The sequence below is a fragment of the Xenopus tropicalis genome, chromosome 5 (assembly GCF_000004195.4).
Source record: "Xenopus tropicalis strain Nigerian chromosome 5, UCB_Xtro_10.0, whole genome shotgun sequence".
Classification (NCBI taxonomy): domain Eukaryota; kingdom Metazoa; phylum Chordata; class Amphibia; order Anura; family Pipidae; genus Xenopus; species Xenopus tropicalis.
In genome coordinates, this window is record NC_030681.2 from 58934450 (window position 1) to 58956351 (window position 21902).

The 21902-nt window shown below is 40.8% G+C and overlaps 1 protein-coding gene across 6 annotated transcripts in view; it reads right to left on the reverse strand.

Annotated features, from left to right (window-relative positions):
• The window catches only part of map3k5 (mitogen-activated protein kinase kinase kinase 5), a 153609-nt gene that overhangs the window by 48194 nt on the left and 83513 nt on the right, over positions 1 to 21902 (reverse strand). For all 6 annotated transcript variants that reach the window (XR_001170872.3, XR_001170871.3, XM_012963762.3 and 3 more), the window contains 2 exons: positions 18324 to 18431; positions 5510 to 5559 (listed from right to left, as the gene is read on the reverse strand). Coding sequence is in view for 4 of the 6 variants with exons in the window: in XM_012963762.3 (XP_012819216.1) it covers positions 5510 to 5559; positions 18324 to 18431 (158 nt within the window). In the remaining 2 variants the exon portion in view is untranslated. The remainder of the gene's footprint in view (positions 1 to 5509; positions 5560 to 18323; positions 18432 to 21902) is intronic.

The window sequence follows — 21902 nt, forward strand, 5'->3', positions numbered from 1 at the left end:
AGTATAAGGGAGAGCCCTGGGAGTTAGCAAGGCCACTTAGCAGCAACTTGCAGCATTTTAGTAGGGTTTGTGTCAGAACATGCCTTAGTATTGTTACACTTGAAAGTAAAGGGAATTGATTAGGGCAACAATGAGTGACTGCGTTCTTATGGCTTGCTTATTGGAACCAACACAATAAAAACATTCCTATATTTTATTTAGATCTGGAACTGGAGGTGGCCCTGCTAAGAAAGTCTATTTTACCAAATATGAGGAGCTGCTGCTGCCTTTTCTGCACACAGAGAGCGTGAGTGGTGTGTCTGGCAACTTCGATTCAGACAGTAATGTTGGCCAAGGTAGGTGTAATGACATTAATACAAGTGTATTTACTCTTGCAGAGAAGCTTAATATTAATGGAATACAATGTTTTCTACAACAGATTCATCCTTACCACCACCTGGCACAAGCAGACGCACACAATCGTCATCTGCTCCGATTCCAGGTATTTTTGTTGGACCTGTGTTTTGTGTTAGGCTTGTGCAGTGGCATAATAGTGAATTGTGTCTGTGTATATTGCAGGTGTTTCCATTACAGTGTAGTGCAGTGTATTCCTAATAAGATAGGTGTGTTATTGGACAAGTGTGTCTTGCTGGGTTAGGTGCAGTCAGTTCATCTTGTACTTTTGGACAGTCAATCTTTTCAACTTGATTTTACCTTTTTGCCTCATTTGGAATGAATCAATGTCCACAAATAGTTTTTGCAAAATAAACTTGTTCATGTTTTAAAACAAATGACAATCATCATTGTCCATGAAGTTTGCCTGGCATCATGAACATAATAACAAAAAATGAAATAAAGTATTTTTTTCCAAAAGGTGGACGCTCCTCGTCTCTGCTCCACTCCCCACAATGTGAGCCTGAAATTGAAGGGGATACGTTTAGTGGGGAGGCAAGTGAGAGAGGGTCACATGTATGTGGCAGCGATGTGGCCTTGTTCTCAGATGAGGAGCCGGCCAACATTCCCCAGCAGCAGCAAGTCCCAACCCAGGCCAGAAGAGCTAATGTGGCCCCCAGGAACCTGAGAAAGATAGGTTTCACAAATCCCTAATGAGGCATCATAAAAATTTGAAGAAAAAATTGGACACACTGCATGTCGACTTGTGTGGCCACTAATGCCTACAATGCCAGTCAGGCACGCCAAGCTGCACACGAGTCGGCCATGTTAAACCTCCAACAGGCCAGTGAGGCACACCAAGCTGCACATGAGGCTGCACTGTTAAGCCTGCAAGAGGAACAGTTAGAACTAAAACACCAAAAACTTGCATTGTTGGCTAGGCAAAATTCGCTCCTAGAGCAACAAATTGCCTTACAAGAAAAGGCACAAAAGGCAATTGAGCCAACATGCTCTACCAGTAGAGCTAGTGGTGAGAGCACAGCTACCGCTCCTGCAGCTTGTACTTGGCAGCTTTGGAAAAGAAAACAAATCTGCCACATTAGGGATCTGTGGAACATATCTTTTCTTAGGCCTATGTTGTTTGAAAATCTTTCTTTCTGTTTTTTCTATTTGTGTTGCAGGTGGGGGAATCACCTGCTCAAACTATTTCTTTTGGAAGTGGGTTCCCTGAAAATAAAACCTTTTTTTTTTTTTGGAGAAGTTGTTTGTTATTTCTTGTTGATGGGATTAAAGATTGTAGATACTTACAGGAAAAGTAATTGGTAACGATTTGTCCCCGGACTTTATTCCCTCTGGCATCCGCACCTCGGACAGGATCTTGGGGATGCTTGGGGTCATTCAGGTCCCCAATGGCACACAGAGCTGCAAAATGGGACAAGCCCTTTAAAAATCTTTATTGCGGAGGTGCAACGTTTCGGGGCAAAATAACCCCTTTATCAAGCATACAGATCTGTGGATGTGACGACATTTTATGTCCAAATAATTTGCATAATTAGTGTAATTAATTAACACATTTAAATAAATATTTAAACAGCACAGAAATACATATATAATATAAATATATAGTGCAAAAAATGCAAACAGTGAAAAAAGTGCAATAAGTGCGTATAGACAGTTTCCTATCAAAAAACACAATTTAAAATTCCAGTTTCCTGACCAAGCTGAACTCAAATGTTGAAGTGAATGGCAGGCCCCACTGGATACTAAAATACAAAACATTTTAACCACATTAAGCTAAAATTGTTACATTTAAAAACATGTTTCAATTCATGTATCAGTTGATTACAAAGAAACAAGAATCTTACCCTACATGCAGCAGAAAGAAAGTTTTAGTATCCAGTATCCCGTATCCAGTGGGGCCTGCCATTCACTTCAACATTTGAGTTCAGCTTGGTCAGGAAACTGGAATTTTAAATTGTGTTTTTTGATAGGAAACGGTCTATACGCACTTATTGCACTTTGTTTCACTGTTTGCATTTTTTGCACTATATATTTATATTATATATTTCTGTGCTGTTGAAATATTTATTTAAATGTGTTAATTAATTACACTAATTATGCAAATTATTTGGACATAAAAAGTCGTCACTTCCACAGATCTGTATGCTTGATAAAGGGGTTATTTTGCCCCGAAACGTTGCACCTCCGCAATAAAGATTTTTAAAGGGCTTGTCCCATTTTGCAGCTATGAGTGCCATTGCTTTTTTGTTGCTACTGGATTTTGGGAGGGTGCCGATCCCTCCAAGCAGTGTGCACCGAGCGCTAATTTTGTTTGGACAGCTAAGGGTGTGCGAGCAGGATCTCCTGTTCATCTCCTGTTCGTCATCCAGGTCCTCAGCCACATTGCCTGGTAAGCCATGCCGGTTCACCAGATTGTGCAGTACAGCACACGCAGCCACAATTTGGGCAACTTTAGAGGGGCTGTACATGAGGCTGCCTCCTGATTTATCCAGGCAGCGGAACTGGCTTTTAAGGACCCCAAATGTCCGCTCAATCACAGACCACGCTCTGACATGTGCTTCATTAAAAGCACGCTCAGCGGCCTGTGAATGGGTGCATGGGTAGCCAGCTTCTCCTGAAATAAAATAAGATGTAATAAGATGATGCAAACAAATAAGCTGCTTCCAGTCTCCCTCTGTCAAAACACGGCCCTTTTGCAACAGATGTGAAAGTGTGAGACTGATAGGTGACACTACAAGTAGCTCTCTGACTCTCCCAGTGGCAAAAGAGGGCACTTTTCAAATTGCAAAACAAGCTTATGGCAGGCAGGGCCTGGTTTGACAGTGGAAGACAGAAAGCAAATGTGGGCAAGTTGTGCTACCCGTGACACAAATACTTACCTAACAGCCACCCGTGAGGCATTTGTCCTGTCTCAAAAGAATGGTAAAGTGCGGACTGCCTTAGGATGTAAGCATCATGAGAGGAGCCGGGGAACCCAGACAACGATGCTCAGGATGTTCATCTGTGCATCACACACCACTTGCACATTGAGAGAGTAGTAGCTCTTATGGTTTCTAAATATGTGCTCCCTGTCTTGGGGGGGGGGGTTAACGCCACATCATGGATGCAATCAATTGCACCCAACACATTGGGGATGCCACTTACCCCATAAAACTGCCTTTTCACGGCGTTCCACTCGTTCCGATTTTTGGGGAACGAGATGAAATTCCCGGACACCGAGCGGATGGTGTCCAGGAACTGGCCAAGGCACCGCGAAAAGGTAGGCTGTGACACCCCCCCATAAACACCCCCAACCCTCTGGAAACTACCTGTGGCCAAAAAGTGCAGGGAGCACAGGAGTTTGACCATTCCGGGTACAGCACGGCTTCTGCGAGTCAGTGGCTGCAGGGAAGGCTCAAGCAGCTCATACAGGCCGGATATTGCCGCCCTATTGAACCTGTAGCGCCTGACCACTTCATCCTCGCTTAAGCCCTCTAAAGTGCCCCTTTCTCGAAAAAAGCGTGGCCGCATGACTCTGGAAGGCTTGGGGACTTGATGTTCCTCCTACAAATCAAGCCAAAACCCCATTGCAAACTCCGTTTTAGCTTTTTCCACTCAAAAATGAAAAATGTGCTCTCCCCAATGCCACCCCCAATTAGGCGCTAAAATACGCAAACATTTGCGCTAAGTAACACATTTAACGCTTTAGGCGCTTTTGTGAATCATGCGTTAGTATTCTTTTCATTCGCTAATTAACGCAATGCGTTAAAATTAACGCACGTGGTTGTGCGCTAATTAACGCACGTGGTATGACACTTAACGCATGCGATAATACTTTAGTGAATCGCGCGTTTTTTTTTTCACATCAATTTTAACGCAAAAAACCATGCGATAAGCACTTAAGTGAATCAACCCTTATGTATAATAAAAAATGAAGACTAATTGCAAATTGTCTATATTGTGAATATTACACTCTACATCATACAAAAAGTTAACAGTTGGTTGGCATTTTGCAATTTTCTTAAATATGTTTTCTTAAGTTTCAGTGTCACACTTCTGTTTTGTTTTAACCAGACAGAACATGGGCTGGGGTGCAGCAAGGCACATGAAATAGTTATGTAGTTAGTTCAGAATATTGCTGAACTTTTGATATAGGTGGGGGGAGCCAGTGGGTACAATATGTAACTGGTAAAATACATATCTGCTATATTCCTGCTAAATCCTATATAATATATATTTACTTCCTCAAAGCATTTAAGAACTTTAACACCTTGGGGCCAATTCACTAAAGGTTGATCATGCTTATTGCATGTTTTTTTGCGTTAAAAAGCATGCAATAATTAAGTCCCGATTCATCAAAGTCATTTCGCATGTGTTAAGACAAAACGCGTTATTTATTGCGGTAATTCTCGCATAGAAATAATACTAACGCATGATTCACAAACACATATGAAGCGTTAAATGCGCTAAATATCGCATTAGTCTGTGCGAATATTAACACCTACTTGGGGCAGGCGGTACTTAAAGAAAATTGTGGTTCGTGAGCTTTTGGCAACACAACATGGAGTTTGCAATAGGATTTTTTCAAGTGTGTAATGGCCCTAGAGTGATGCATCCTCCAGTTTTCAGGGAAATGGTAATTTTCAGAATTTTCAGTAGTTTTCCGAAAGTAATGGTTACATGCGTAAAATCGTGCGCTAATATAGCACGCAGCGAAATATATCACGCACAGCGGGAAATAATGCACGCAGCGAAATATATCACGCACAGCGGGAAATAATGCACGCAACGGGAAATATCAAAGAAAACCGCTCATTGCGAGTTAAATAACGCAAAGAGCATCGCTTCTTAATTATGACACGTGTCTTTTTAGTGAACCGAGCGTTAAGTCACAAAAAATAAGAAGCAATAAAATATGTAGCGCATGCAAGAAATATCGCTCGTTTTATCGACCTTTAGTAAATCAGTCCCTTGTCTCTACCAGTGGGCCATTCCACATGAACTGCTGTAGGAAACATACTACTACATGTACTACATGACTGAAGAATTACAACACCCAATAAAAGAATTTGTTCTGGACCTATATAATTATTTTTACTAGAAAAATGTAGATTAATTTAAATATAGAAGAACTTGCCTTACACCTCTGATAGAATCTGCAGGGAAATTCCATTCATGGATTCCTTTCTGTGTATAGGAAAGAAATAGAAGCATACCTATTAATATACCCTTAAGTATTGTGCATAGTTTTCATAAACATGCAGTAAATAAGTTTGCCTGCTGACCTTTCTATAGAAGCTACAACATATCTAAAATATATGTAAGGTTTGCATGTCATGCCAGAATTTTTTCTTAGACACACAGTGCAACACTGCCCCTGCTGCAATTCTAAAGAACATAGAATTAACATTCTGTGCATAAAAGCAGAGAAGTAGATTCTTCTTAGGCACATCCAGGTTGGAGAGCAGGGATCAATCAATACTAATTGTAGATTTTAGTATTACAATAGCCTTGGATATTATGCTTGTTCAAGAAATCATCCAAACCGGTCTTAAACGAGAACGAAAGTCAAAACCTATTAAGCACACTATTAAATAGTACTACTATTGCTGTGTAAAAACGCTGTATTTCTGGCTTGCCTAATGAAAGATTTACAGAGATACACATACTAGAACCTACATACTTGTTTCAGTGAACGGCACCGCCATCTTGTCCAGCATGTATGTATGGGCTGAAAAGCAGAAGCCAGCCCCCCCTCCGATCCCCGCTCCTGCCACAAAGCCTCCGCCGATCCCCGCACCTGCCCCCTTCGCTTCCCCCACCTGCATGTCACTGAGTTCTCGTCGCTGCGTCGCCGCGTCGCCAAGGCAACCAGACGCTCCTTCTGTGTGCGCATGTGCCGCCTACAGTAACAAGTCGCCAAGTCTGGGAAGGAGCGATGCATTATGGGAATCTTCTCTACACTGCTCAGCGTTTTTTTTTCCTGTTTGGCTTCTGATCTTCTGAACAGGTGAAATATGGGGAGACTTAAGGGCACTATTGAGACAACTGAAGGTATGCCTGCAGCTTGAGATTAACTCTTTATTAGCCTTTCCTTCTCCTTTAAAGGCATTCTCAGAATCTGTCATGACACAGTAGGGCATTCCACAGCCTCACTGGCCTCACCATAAAAAAAAACACCTATGCTGCTTCAAAAGAAATTTCCATTACTCTAATCTAAAGGGATGGCCTCTGGTGAGCCAACCGTTTTTATGGAAAAAAAGAACATCCCCTATCTTTCTATAATCCCTTCTAATTTATCTGTACAGAGTAATCATACCCCTTTGCAATCGCCTTCTTTTTCTTTTCCAGAGAGAACAACCCCAACCTTGACAGTCTAACCTCATAGTTTACCAGTTTTGTTGGATGTCTTTGCACTCTCTCCAGCTCAGTAATATCCTTCTCAACTTGACTAGAGCAAAACTGCACTTCATACTCAAGGTAAGACCCCTGCGGTACTTCAGAAAATGTTCCATTTACCACCACTCTCTGTAATCTATCCTTTAGCCAGATCACTATCCAAGTACAAATATTATGTTCCAGGCTGATATATTCCTCCATTTTATCATTAACTAATTATTACATAGTGCTAGCAGGATACATAGCACTGTGCAATTTTACAATATATTTATATATATATTTATAAATAAATACAGTAATAAAAAAATGTGTCAATTAAGCGACACCTGGTAAGAAACACAATAGGAAGGATGCCCTGCCCCATAGAGCTTACATTCTGACTGGGTGGATAGCATAAAGGCATATATCAGCAGGGCAAAAGTACACAAAGGTTTGGGCAATAGTCCTCAAGTGCCAGGACTGGACTAAACCAGATCATGTTCTAGTGCTTGGAAATGTAGAATCACATTTTTTTTTTTTAAGCTAGGACATGCGATCTATGAAGGGGAATCTGCACCACATCTGCCAATGTAGACAGCTAAGTGGCAGATGAAATGTGAATAATGTAAGGTTATACATTTTGGAATTAAAAATATGCAAGAGGCTAATGCAGGCTTAATGAGACTAAGAAATGGCAATTCTTGTGCATAATAAATGTAGCTATATATAGATATAAACCATATCCTTTGTTTCTTTGTGTCCAGTGTGTTCACTTGTGAGAAATGTCTTTGGAATTCTATTGGGATAATGTTAGCATTGTTCCAGGCATTTCTGGTTGTTCCAATACACCTTGAGGCTGATTTATTCATAATCACAAAATCAAGTTATTAAAATAGAAACTTGCTCAAGATGGTTTAGAACTCAAAACTCACATAACATGAAAAACCTTGATTATGGTCGTTCAAGAACTTTTAAAGGTGAATGAGGATTGATCAAGATTGCTTGTGATTTTTAAAAACTTGTATCATGTGAATAAGCTTTTTCCAGAAAATCACGATTTAATCCATACATGCAGGAAGTCCTTCAGCAGCCATTTAAAGGACATGTAAACCCCACAGACAAAAATTTGATCAGTGAATAGCCTCTTTCTTGGTTGTTCAGAGGTTGATAGTAATCCTGCAACATCTCCTTAAGGGCTGTGACAGACAGGGAGCTTAGATGTTGTGCGTCAAATCTCCCTTGTCGTGGGCGACTAATCTCCCCGAAATGCCGGTGGGATGGCATACGCGGTGCTGTGATTTTCCGAAATTGCGGAAGTTGCCTTGAGAGGAAACACATCAACCAGTGTTTGAATCCCGAGTGATCCTGACACTTAGTTTTTACCTTTCTTTGTTCTTTAATCAGTTAGATTTCCTTCTCCTCCTCTAACCCAATCGACCCCCTCCCTCAGGAATTTGCTTTGGCTGTTGACTTCTGGGCATTCTCAGTTTTTCTCAACTCAGATTACTAAACACACAGTCAATGAAGAGATGACATTGCTGGTTCCTATAGAAACTCAGCTCTAGCTGTCTGCTCCTAACCTGCTCTGTTTTTCTCCTAACATTCTCTCCTGAGTTCAGCTTACCCATTACAGTGCTCAAACAAAGCAGGACTTTTATTAAAGACAGTTCTGGTTGTGCGAGCCTGCATTCTTGATGTAATTTATGCTGAATAAGGGTCTTTGTGCGTGTACGCTGTTTGGAGATTTAAATGTAATTGATGATGTGAAAAGCCACAGAGTAAAAGCTGCTATTTGTTTTAGGAAAATGTGATGGTGCTGGAAATTGGAAGGGATATATGCAGTAAGAATTAAGCCAATTGGGTGGGGCAGACGTGCTGAACTGATATAGGAAAATGTTGGCTTTACATGTCCTTTAAGCTGAATTTGTGCTCATTTTCATCACTTGTTATTGGCAAAGGGCAAGAAGAAGCTGCCCAAAAAGTACTCCATTTGGGGAAAATAATATTGTTTTGTCAACAAGTCTCTTAATCCTATTTCACACTCATGCACATAATGAGCAAGCTGCAGGACTCTCTCATTATAAGCATGCACATCTGTCTCAACATGGCCGCCCACACCAGGAACTCATCAAACATTGTTTGTATGATAGGTGCCCTATAAAGGTGAACTAAGTCTATAAATTAACTAATATGCACATCTGGTATCTGGTAATTTAAAAAAATGACTTAAGAGATAAGCCAAGTCTAAGTAACCATGCTGCCAACAGCATATTAATATAAGTAGTAGTTGTGCATTATTACTATCTTTACCATCCTGGGGTAATGTTTAGAAAAAAAGGTGAATTTACTCACTCACAAACTAGCCATCCAGCATCTCTCCTCAACTAAAGAGATCATGGAGAACAGACTGGTGCAGGATAAATGGCATTGTGTATAATTTCCAAAAACTTTTGAGTATGCATTCATAATTTGCAGTTGAAAATTGGACACTGCCTGGACATTGATGGAGTGAGTGCATTTCATACTGATCCTGCTGATGTTGGGGTTGTATGAGCTGAACACAAATGCAGTCACTGGCCCCAGTCAATTTATAAAATGGGCAATGTGGTAAAAAGCCTGCTATAAATGTATACTCTGCCTGGGTTGATGAGATGAAAATGATTCTCTGTAAGCGTGGAAGAAATGACTAAGTGCGCTTGCACACGAAACATGTCAGGCTCTTGTTCTCTTAAATGAACAAATAAGGAAGGATTTTAACTGATCTCTGAGAATGCTTTAATCACACGCCAGGACCAGTCTTTTTTCGTTTAGCATGAAAGAAATGTCCTTACAACTTGTGCTTGGATCAATGGGACCTTGTTAGAACAGAGCTAGTAGAGCAGTGCTGCCAAAGAAATCAGGTTCCTAAAGGAAAACTAAACCCTAAAAATAAATATGGCTAGAAATGCCATATTTTATATTATAAACTGACTGCACTGGCTTAAAATTTCAGCATATCTATAGTATTAATGATATAAGTTGTTACAGTTGTCACAGGAGCTTCATGTAGCTGTCATGTAATGTGAATCTCAATGAATTACTAATCAGCTTTTTACTGTAACATTTATACTCTATGTAGTATATTTTGAGTCGGCACCTAAGCTCAGCAACTGACAGTAGCACAGAGAATGTGTAGGGAAGCTGCAAAAAAGAAGATGGGGAGCTACTGGGGCATATTCAGAGGCACAAATCGTCCCCGCTAAAGGGCTGTGGTTGCCTTGGGCTGGTACAGAAACCCAAAACATAATTGTAAGATTCTTGTAAAATATAGATATATATTGTGAGTTTCTATATTTTATTAATCAATAATGAAACCTTTCTTTAGTAGAGGAAACAGTCTAATTAAGTTAGCACCTGGTTGTCTGGTCCAAACAATAGGAGTTTCCTCATTTGGAAAACAATGATACTGCCCTGGGAAAGGTTCGGTCACACCTAAACTCTAATTAACATTATCAAAGGGTGAAGGACACTGGTGATATGCATAATCAGTTAGTCAGGAAGGACAGACTTTGCGGAGACGCAAACATGACAATTGAAATATCCAAAATGGAGGACAGGTAACTTCCTGTAACTGACAGGTATGTGCTAGCATCATTCAAATGGCCCAATCAAGAGGGACTTCTAGAAAGTTCTAGAATCCACCCACCTCTCCTGTATTTAAGTTGGCTTCAGTAGGGGCACAGGGAGACTCAGGGCCAGGAGAGGAGTGACCACCGTACCAAATCAGAGGGAATCCTGACATCACGGACCAGGCACTTATCAAACCTAAGGAGAGGAATACTTAGGCTGTATAATATTCTAGAGTTAAGGTTTCATAGAGTGTGTTTATATGGTGGGGGGGGGGTCTGGGTGGCGGAGGCACTTGATGGCTGGACTGGATTGTTACACGCTGTGCTGATCGAGTCAGTCAGCGGCAGCCAAACTGATGCCTCAATTAATGTCATTTTATTGGTATTTATTTTCATTATTGAAACTTAGCAGTTGCTGCTGTATTTCCCACCCTCGGCTTATAGTTGAGTAAATAAGTTTTTCCCGTCTTCTTAGGTAAAATTAGGTACTTCGGCTTATACTTGGGTCGCCTTATACTCGAGTATATACGGTAGTTAGTTAAGCAAAAATGTAATCTATAAAGGCTGGATTTACCCAGTTTCATTTGTACACTGAACTGTCCCTTTAACAAGGGAGCCATGAGTCCTGTCCACTGGTCTTTAGGCCAACCTTCTCTTTCAGTCATCTGGTCTGATGTCATCTTTTGGATAAATTGTCTTGGTCACATTGCTGTAAGTGACTGTAGGTGGCTTCTGGGGATTTTGTGCCAACTATTGGACCAATCCTGTCAGTATCAGTTTCTGCTCAGCACTGGCTTGCTGAAGTGCTGCATTAGACAGCATTAACTGGTTACAATCAGTCCCCGAACCGACTGCGCCCATTGCCGACGTTATAATTCAATTATTTGGCCTCAGGGCCAAACGATCAAATTAGCCTACATTTGCCCGATATCGCCCACCCATATCCCAGGTGGGGATATCGGGAGAAGATCCACTTGCTTGGCGACCTTGCCAAGCGAGCGGATCTTAACATATATATGGCCACCTTAACAGTCTCTGCAACACTAAACTGCCTTTATTTTGTGCCAGAGCACCCTCCACCATATGTCAGGGGTTAGGTAGCTGAGCCCAGCTTTTCGGGAGAAAACAGCCCATGGTACAGTCAAACAGCACCTATTCTTTTAATTGGCTTCTAATTAACACAATTTAGTCTCCTTGACTTACAAGGAGTAAACCTAAACAAAGTATATCATAACAAAAAATATATGAAACCATTTTCACCGAGCGCGTTAACTCTGCACATCGCGCCAGACAGGATCCTGTTGCAAGGCCAGAAGGTAACGTGCAGGTGCCCATGCCTATAGACCAGCAGTTGTGCCTGGATGCTGCCAGGGGCAGGGGCCAAGCATTTATGGATAAAAAAACAAAAGGCTAATGGGAAGTGTCCTAGGCAGAGCCCCATTGGGTCATCCTCTAGTAGGCCAGTCTGACCTTGCTGTGATCAGTGGGTGGCACGTGGAGGGTTAATCCACTCCTGGGTAGTCTTTTACACACTGCAATGCTTGTGTATGGGGAAATGAGGGCTGCAACTATAAAACTAAAGCTGTAAATATTTTTAACCTGTCTAGTTTGCTCTTTACAATAAAGACTCATGGGCAGTATAAAACAGACCAGAACGGGACAGTTCACCTTAAGAGTCAGTAAGTAGTCAAATAACTTATTTAAAAAAAATTAAATTTGTACTAAGTCCAGCATCAAGAATTATTTTGCCCTAATAACTACTATTGTAGTACTGTGGTGGGACTTGTACACTGGGAGTCCACGGAGGACACCCCCTCACGTGAACTGATACTGGTACTTGATAATTGGTATGGCAGCTTCCTTAGCCTTCCCAAACTTGCTTTTGTCTGCTGCTGTAGCATTTTTCTTTCCCTAAAGTTATCTATTATTTATTTATCTGTTATATTTTTGATTATTGAAACTTAGCAGTAGCAGCTGCATTTCCCTCCCTAGGCTTATACTCGAGTCAATAATTTTTCCAGTTTTCTTAGGTAAAATTAGGTACCTCGGCTTATATTCGAATCGGCTTATACTCGAGTATATACGGTAATTTAGGACTGGAACAAGGGTGATAGGGATATTATAGATGCCAGGTGACAAAAAAACGTTTTAATTTCAACTTGTGATGCAGCCTTTAGAACATACACAGTATAGTACCTTTTGGAGTGGGATGAAATCTGCAGCAAAAGTTCAGAGTTGGTGAGGACCTTAGGTAAACTTACCGCCTTATCAGTCTTTATTCCTGAGGTGCCTTCAGTTTGTTATATCTCCCCAGCCTTACCTATATCTGTGCCTTGATTAGTCAATTTTACTGTCTGTCAAAAGAGCTGTGCTCTGATTGGAGAAGTAACAAGAAGAAAGATCCAGTCAGAGCACAGCTGATTACAACAGAACCAGAGGTTGCAGGAATGCAAGAAGATTTCCTGATGTTAAAAGTTCCAGAGCAGTCAGAAACCGAGTTTTTTTTTTTTTTTTTTAAGGTGCCGAGCAGGTTTGGGGAGGCTTAGAATTGCTTGACCATCGAATCATATATTACCTGCCCCGCCTCTATGCCTTAGGCATAGAGGTGGGTCAAACAGTTACTTTCAATTTTGATTCAGAACTTCTTAGATGTCCCTGCCCTCCTCACATTCCCCCTTCCCGCCTCACCATATAATTTTGTAACCAGTGCATGGACATGGGTATCAGGTCCTCCCATACTGGCACAAAAACAAGATTTTGGCAGGATGCCGAGCTTGCCTTAATAACCGTTTCACAAAATGTCGCCTCCCTGCTTGCTGCAATTGTGAATTCCAAGGCTGAAGAAAATAAGATTCAAATAATTTCTATAGTGTAAGTGAAGTTTATTTTGCATGACAAAAACAATAAAAAACAATTTGGAATTATTTCTTAGGGTGATAGGTCCCCTTTAACAGGAAGGTATTTTGAAAACAATTATTTTTTAAAAAAATTAAAGCAAATTGCAAATATGATTTAAAATGATTTAAATTGACTGTATCTATTTATATATTAACAAACTCTAATAAAGCTGAACCACCCCTTTAAACCTTAATGGCCATAAAGTCACCACATCCAAATGACACTTCTTGTCAGCCCTGTACAATGTTACTTTAACCTCCTTATTCTGGTGCTTTCACAACAACTAAAAAATAGTTCACCAACTATCCAAGTGTCTTCTTCAGTTGAATTGAGTTGTAGAGCGTTCGGCTATATGGACACAATTGCCTTTTAGCAAATATAGGGACTTAATCACCAGAGAACTGCAAAGCCTAAAGCTACGTATGCCTGGGGTGATACAGGTGATACATTTCTGAGTGCATTGTATGTCCTGTAAAAGTAGCACACCTTTGCCAAATGCAAATGTGTGTGCAAATGGATTTCATGCAGTGTGGCATCTTTACTACTCTGATAATGTGTCTGTCCACCATAATAAGTATGTATTGTGCAGTTGGTTAAGATGTGCTTGAATATAGATTTTACCTTTGTGTATGCAGTCCAATTAAAATGTAGGATCCCACATTTTGGCCAGTTGTTGTAATATATGGACAGTATCAGTTTCAGGAATATATATATATATATATATATTTCCCCCCCCCCCACCATTAATGTTTCAATTGGAAAGTCTCTGCATTATTATTTTTAAATTCTGTACTCATTTTTAACATATATAAACAAAAAGGTCAAGTCATTTGACTTTACCCCAGAACTACAAATATATTCAGGGAGTGCTTTACTTGGAGGCACTTAAAGTTATACATTCACTGACAATACCACTAGTACAATGCCAAACCTGTGGTAGATTAGACAGAGTAGACTTGTGTGGGTTCAGTCCCTCTATTTTAAAGGGGGCACATCTGATCTTAGACTGGGGTTAAAGGAACAGCCACTGGAATATCAACCTCACATAGCACTTTGAGGTTAGTACAATAGTCCCAAGTTGCCCAGTGTCAAGTTATTTTCCAGGTGAGTAAGTAGAGGCATACAAGAGTCTAGATATGGCTAGACCAAAATAGCTTGAAATTTTGTTAACTGAACATGCCTCCATTTCAGCAGCCCTGACCAGGGAAATTGAAAAAAGACTGAGAAGGCTTACACATTTTTGGTCTCTTTTTTTTTAGCAAAAGTCTGCAACTACTATGATAAAAGCTGGTCCTCTCTTTCTGTATCAGAAAAGGGATAGACAACACTTCTATGACTCAATGTTTACATAGCAATCATTTTGTACGTGGCATTTTTTAGGTCTACTGAAAACCATTATATGTATGTATTCAATATGATAAACACCTGCCAGCGTATGGTAAACATACAAATATACAAACAGGATAAAACCGGGTCAATTTAATAAATACAGCAGACATGTAACTATGGTTAACATAAATGTTTTAAAAGGTACATAGCTAAAAAGTGTGTGCATTCTGCAATTTATGTCTATACAAAGTGTTTTTAAGCTGTCGTATCACTTTAACCTGGTGTGTGAAATATTTGCCTTCTGTTTCATCTTTGTTATGGGTGAATCTGTACAGCGAGAATCAACCTGCAGATTGTCAGCCTGCATTCCTGAGTACATCTCCACAGCCCAGCTGTAAGCACACACACCCTTACTTGGAAGGATTCTGTTCTCAAGCTAGCCTTGGTTACTATTACCATGGCCTTGAAGACTGAGCCACCTGTTTGACTGTAAGAGCAGTTCTTTGTTTTCTGTGCTGTGCAGAGATATATCTATACTCTGTCACTAGTAACGCCTATACTTATATGTTCTTATGTAGGATGCTCTTTTGACACAAAGTCTATAAAAAGCCTGTGCTATATTTGTTCTGTAGTTCTGACCCTTGACTTTGCTTAGAACCCAAATTCGTGTCAATAAACCTTACCTTTTAACCTTAAGTGGCCTTTGGTATATGAATATTCCATAACAACTTCATCTCAGGTATGACATCAAACATTTATGGTATAATATCTTGCATCCCTTACTCTTACCTTACCAAGGAAAGGTTCTTAATAAATTAACACATAGGGGCCGATTTACTAATCCACGAATGAATCGAAAGCGTCCGAATGCTTTTTTTTCGTAATGATCGGTATTTTGCGATTTTTTTCCGTCGGCGTCGCGACTTTTCCGTAGCCGTTACGACTTGCGCGAATTGTCGCGAAAAAATCTGAAAGGTTTGCCCGCCATTTACTAGCGCTCAATACAAAAAAGTCGCGATAATTCCCGCAAGACGTAACGGCTACGAAAAAGTTGCGACAATTCGCGCAAGTCGTAACGCCTACGAAAAAGTCGCAACAATTCGCGCAAGTCGTAACGGCTACGAAAAAGTCGCAACAATTCACGAAAAATGTTGATTAGTAAATCAGCCCCATAGTCTAGAGCAGTGCTGTCCAACTGGCGGCCCGCGACCCCCCTCTGTGTGGCCCCCCACCTGTCTGGCTGCTTTGATGGCTTACTCTTGTGTAAGCTTTAAATGGTATCAGTACTGTGATTAACTGCCCCCCCCTGCATGGTTCTCACCTCACATTCAGGCTGTAATCCCCCTGTATTGTTTAAACATGTAATCCTCTGTGTTGTTCACACCTTTTAATCTATGCATTGTTCACCCCCTGCAGTGTTCACACCTCAGGCTCAGGCTGTAATCACCCATATTGTTCCCCTGTTCACATCTCAGGAGCAGTAGAAACCCACAAATAATCCCTGCACACTACAAAAAGAACATATACTGAGGTGGTACTGCAATTAAAAAGTTTTTTAATATATAGTTATTGTGCAGACTGTAGGAGCAGTGCCAGCATTGTGTCACTGTAGGCTGCCTGTGTGTGCCACACAGGCAGGGTAGGGAAGGCAGAGTATGGCACACACAGGCAGAGTATGGCACACACAGGCAGAGTATGGCACAAACCAGCCAAGAATGGCAAACACAGTGAAAGTATGGCACACGCAGGCAGGGTAGGGAAGGCAGAGTATAGCACACACAGGCAGGGTAGGGCAGGCAGAGTATGGCACACACAGGCCAAGTATGGCACAAACCAGCCAAGAATGGCACACACAGTGAAAGTATGGCACACAGGCAGGGTAGGGAAGGCAGAGTATGGCACACACAGGCAGGGTAGGGAAGGCAGAGTATGGCACACACAGACAGGGTAGGGAAGGCAGAGTATGGCACACACAGGCAGGGTAGGGAAGGCAGAGTATGGCACACACAGGCAGGGTAGGGCAGGCAGAGTATGGCACACACAGGCAGGGTAGGGAAGGCAGAGTATGGCACACACAGGCAGGGTAGGGCAGGCAGAGTATGGCACACACAGGCCAAGTATGGCACAAACCAGCCAAGAATGGCACACACAGTGAAAGTATGGCACACAGGCAGGGTAGGGAAGGCAGAGTATGGCACACACAGGCAGGGTAGGGAAGGCAGAGTATGGCACACACAGACAGGGTAGGGAAGGCAGAGTATGGCACACACAGGCAGGGTAGGGAAGGCAGAGTATGGCACACACAGGCAGGGTAGGGCAGGCAGAGTATGGCACACACAGGCAGGGTAGGGAAGGCAGAGTATGGCACACACAGGCAGGGTAGGGAAGGCAGAGTATGGCACACACAGGCAGGGTAGGGAAGGCAGAGTATGGCAGGTTTTTGCTGTACTACAACCATTAATATGGGTATGGTCATGTGATAACATGGGTGTGGTTTCAAAAAGGGGAGTGGTCAAAACTGGCTTCCATTATCGGCCCTCCACCACGTAGGTCGGAAAAATTCCGGCCCTCGGTACAACAGAAGTTGGACAGCACTGGTCTAGAGGCATTGGGGTAAAGTACTCACTATATAGCTTAATTTCCAGACCCCTGCTGTCTTGTGTCTGATATGGCACTGGCAACCTACAGCACTCTGAATACTCCTGTGACGTCACAGAATCTCTCCCCCTCTTCCTGTGGGCTGCCAGCGGCAGCCTTAAGTCGCAGTGCCTTGTATTTTGCTCTTGTGCGCATGTGTATAATGTGCTCTCCCTTCCCTGCTGTGTCTATGCATACTCCCTTAGTAATGCCCCCTAAACACCCCCGGCCAATGAGAAGCAGAACCGCCATAGCAACGCGTCTGCAACTGATTGGTTCATTACTTCTGTGGTACTTAGGCTCAGTATAGACGGTGAGGGAAAGGAAGAGGGCGAACCTTTTCAAAGATGGCGGCGCCATTCACAGAAACAAGTATTCAGCATGCAGTAAGTGTAACTCTGTAAATCTTTCATTAGGCAAGCCAGAAATATAGCGTTTTTACTTAACAATAGCAGTACTATTGAATAGTGTGCTTAATAGAATTTGGCTTTCATTCCCTTTAAATAAATCCACTACATCACAAGATTGCAAGGCACTTGTCCAAGACCATACACTGCAGATACAACAGAATGCCAGCCAGCCGGATACCACAGAACATAACCTATCACACAGCTTGAAAATTCCTAGGATAGTTTTCTGTCATAATGTTTAAGAAATTATGTTCAGGGGAAAGTTGGGAAGGGGATAAAACAATGGACTAGCTGGTAAACCTATCAGTCAATATTTTATAGTTGTGCATATATTTTATTTTTATGTGATGATGAGATAACATCAATACATGCATAATGTTTTCAATTTCACCTTATATTACCCTGCATGGGTTTTAATAAATTATGTTTATTGGTGGATAATAGCTGGGCCAACTCTGCTACTGAAGGGACACTTTCTGTTATCAGCCCTCCCTGGTTTATCCAGTAAAAACATACATATTTCCTGGTCATGTCATATTTCATTGCTTCTCATTCCGTTGATGCAAATACCCTGTTATCTGAAGCACAGTGTCTGCCCTATGTTTGTATGTAATGAGTGCAACATTATCAATTTTCTTTCAAATGAAAACAGCATATTATGCAAGGTCACACAATACTTTTATACAACTACCTTATCGCCAGGTAGAACGTGCCAAATAGATATTGTCTGAACTTCAGCTTCACTATTGATTGATAGGTAGGAAGGCTGGTAGATTTTTGTTGGCTCTAGTATTAAGACCTAGATAAAGTAGATAAAAATGATGAGATTGTGCAAGTAATATATTTCTTTGCAAAATAGTTTAGCCTCAAGGGAAATTTTTTTTTGTAAAGCACTTTAATATTGAGTTAAAGAAGAAATGAAATAAAGTTCTGGATATAAGAACACAAATAAATCAAGTTGATTCAACAGTTATAGCACAGGTATCTGTAGTAGAAAAGGGTTTTTAAAGTTTAAGGGAAAAAAATGCAATGCAAGAGACACAGGGAAAAAGAGAACAAAATTGAATTAATTTAAAAAGAATGGGACATTCTATAACATACTAAAAGTTTACATAAAGGTGACCCACCCCTTTAATCTGAATTAGCTTGTACAATAATAGATACCTATATAAATACACATTAAGCACTTGTAAATAATGGTACAGTGACCATGATTTAAATAGTGCGCAACCGAATGTGTTAATTTTAACGCATTGCGTTAATTAACGTGCAGAAATAATACTAACACATGATTCACAAACACTTATTTGCGCTAAATATTGCATTAGTCTATGCAAAAATTAACACCTACTTGGGGCAGGCGGTAATTATAGAAAAGTACAGTTCATAAGCTTTTGGCAACACAATATGGACTTTGCAGTGTGATTTATTCAAGTAGTTTTCTGAAAGTAATGGCGTGTATGGCTAATATGGCGTGCAACAGTTTGTGTGCGCTGCGTTAATTAGCGCGTTTCGTCAAATACCGCACAAAAATAGTCTTTGCGACTTAAATAACGCAAACAGCATTGCGTCTAAATTAACACAAGTATCCTTTTAGTGAATCTTGCGTTAAGACGTGATAAGATTTTTAATGCATGCTATAAATAATGCTCGTTTTAACCCTTTCCCTGCCAAGCCCGTAGCTTCTACGTGCTGGCATAAAAAGATGTTAAATGCCAAGCACGTAGAAGCGCGTTTTCTTTACCTTGTGCTCGTTCTCTGCACTCCCTGCTTAATCCGAGTGCAGAGAGCGAGCGCAGGGTAAAGAACCCCCTAGGGAAAGAGCAGAGGGGGGTAAATAGTGGCCCCTGGGAGGCGATCGTCCAGGGGCCCCATGGGAAAAGGGTAGCTAAAGCCAGTATGTACTTCCTACCTCTCGTTTTCTTCTGATTCTCCTCTCCCTTCCTATGCTCCCCCCTCTGCTCCCCCCACTTCCTGTGCCGCCCACACACTGAAGCCGGCTGCTGGTGCTGCTGTCCCTGCGATCTCCTATCTCCTCTTGTGATCTTTAGCTGTTTGTGCCCAGGTTAGTTGCAGATACACACACAAACACACAATCACACACTTATTACACTAATACACACTTATTCTTACACTTATACACACACATACATTTTGGGGGGGGGGGTTTCACACTTACTTGCACACACACACACAAAACACAGTTTACCATGTGTACACACTCACACACTTATGTAATTTTTTTTTTTTTTATCACATCGTTTTTTTTCTTGCCTGAAAAAAATGTTTTATTGCCATTGCGGATAGCATATTCGCTAACCGCACTGTGCAATACCTTTTGTGTATTATTTTTGTGTTTACATTTTCTGTGATTTTAGTGCATTTTTAGTCATTTTATTGCAATTTTAGCCATTTTATTCCATTTTCAGTTATGCATAGTTGTTGTTTCGCTTGACTTTGTCTGTAATACTAATTTGCCCAAGCCAAAATACTCAAACTGTGATTCTGACTGCAGATATCACTAGGAAAAAACAAACATTGATTTTAGGTTTTTTGGGGGGATTTTAGCAATTTTACTGCATTTCACATTGTTCTTTGTTACTTGTCTTTGCACATGGACATTTTGTCTGCTGTATTTCAATTTGGCATCCTGTGTACCCCCCATAGTTTGGTAAATCTATGCATATAGGGCATCAAACTGTTCAGTAGACCCCTGGCATTCATATTTAGAGTGTTTTATGTTTATACGTTACAAATTGTGGGGGTACATAATGAAGTAAAATGCAAGCTTTGTGACAATTTCCAGAAATGTAATAAAAACTGTTCTGTTTAGCATAGCTTTGTAGTTTGGTAGTTTGCAGTAGAAAGATGTATTTACCCATTTTTGTTTTGTCAGAATGTGTACTTTCAGAAAATGTATGGTTTTCTAGGGTTTCTGTACTGTTAGTGGTTCTTATGGCACATAATACACATACCGGGTGCAAAAACTGCATGAGCCTGAGCGTCATTCGTGAAAACTCATATGCACGATTTTCATTTGGGTGCCCCTGTACTCCGCATAGTTTAGTAAATCTATGCATATAGGGCATCAAACTGTTCAGTAGACCCCTGGCATTCATATTTAGAGTGTTTTATGTTTATACGTTACAAATTGTGGGGGTACATAATGAAGTAAAATGCAAGCTTTGTGACGATTTCCAGAAATGTCATAAAAACCGTTCTGTTTAGCATAGCTTTGTAGTTTGGTAGTTTGCAGTAGAAAGATGTATTTACCCATTTTTGTTTTGTCAGAATGTGTACTTTCAGAAAATGTATGGTTTTCTAGGATCTCCATACTGTTAGGGGGTCTTATGGCACATAATACACATACCGGGTGCAAAAACTGCACGAGCCGGAGCGTCATTCGTGAAAATTCATATGCACTATTTTTATTTGGGGGCCCCTGTACTCCGCATAGTTTAGTAAATCTATGCATATAGGGCATCAAACTGTTCAGTAGACCCCTGGTGTTCCTAGCTGGGGTGATTTTCCTTTGTATGCAAGAAATTGTGTGAGATAAATGCGGCAAATTGCAACATTTTTAGGCGATTTTCTGAAATGTCATAGAAACCACTAACTTTAGGAAAGCTTTGCAGATTGGTACTTTGGTGTAGAAAGGACTCTTTACCTATGTTGGATTTGTCTGAACGAGTACTTTCCAAAAATATATGGTTTTCAGGGGTTACCCTACATTTCTGCAGTTTCTATCCCACATAAAACTGCCATGTGTTTATGAATTAGGTAAAGGTAAGCCATGAAATTAGTGTGCACAAGGTATATTTTGGGGTCTCTAAGTGCCATGTGCTTTGATCTTAGACCTATGTACAGTGGGCATCAAACTGTTCAGTAGACCTCTGGGGTTCATATTTAGGGTGATTTATCTTGGTACCTAATCCCCTATAGAAAATAAGATGCTGCATATTGGAAGTTTTGAGGTGATTTTTGGAAATGTCATAAAATTGGCAAACTTAGGAAACCTTTGTGACTTGGTACTTTGGAGTAGAAATACATGGGTACCCATTTTAGAGTTCGGGGAATGTGTACTTTCCAAAAATATATCACTTTCTGGAGTGGGTGTACTTTTTACTAACTTTATCCCAAATAAAATGATATAAATGTGTTGATTTTGCAGAAGCTGAAATGACAGAAATGATCATATGGGGTATGTTCACATTGGGGCCCCAACATGCCAATTACTTAGGTAAACCTAAACATATTGGGCATCAAACTA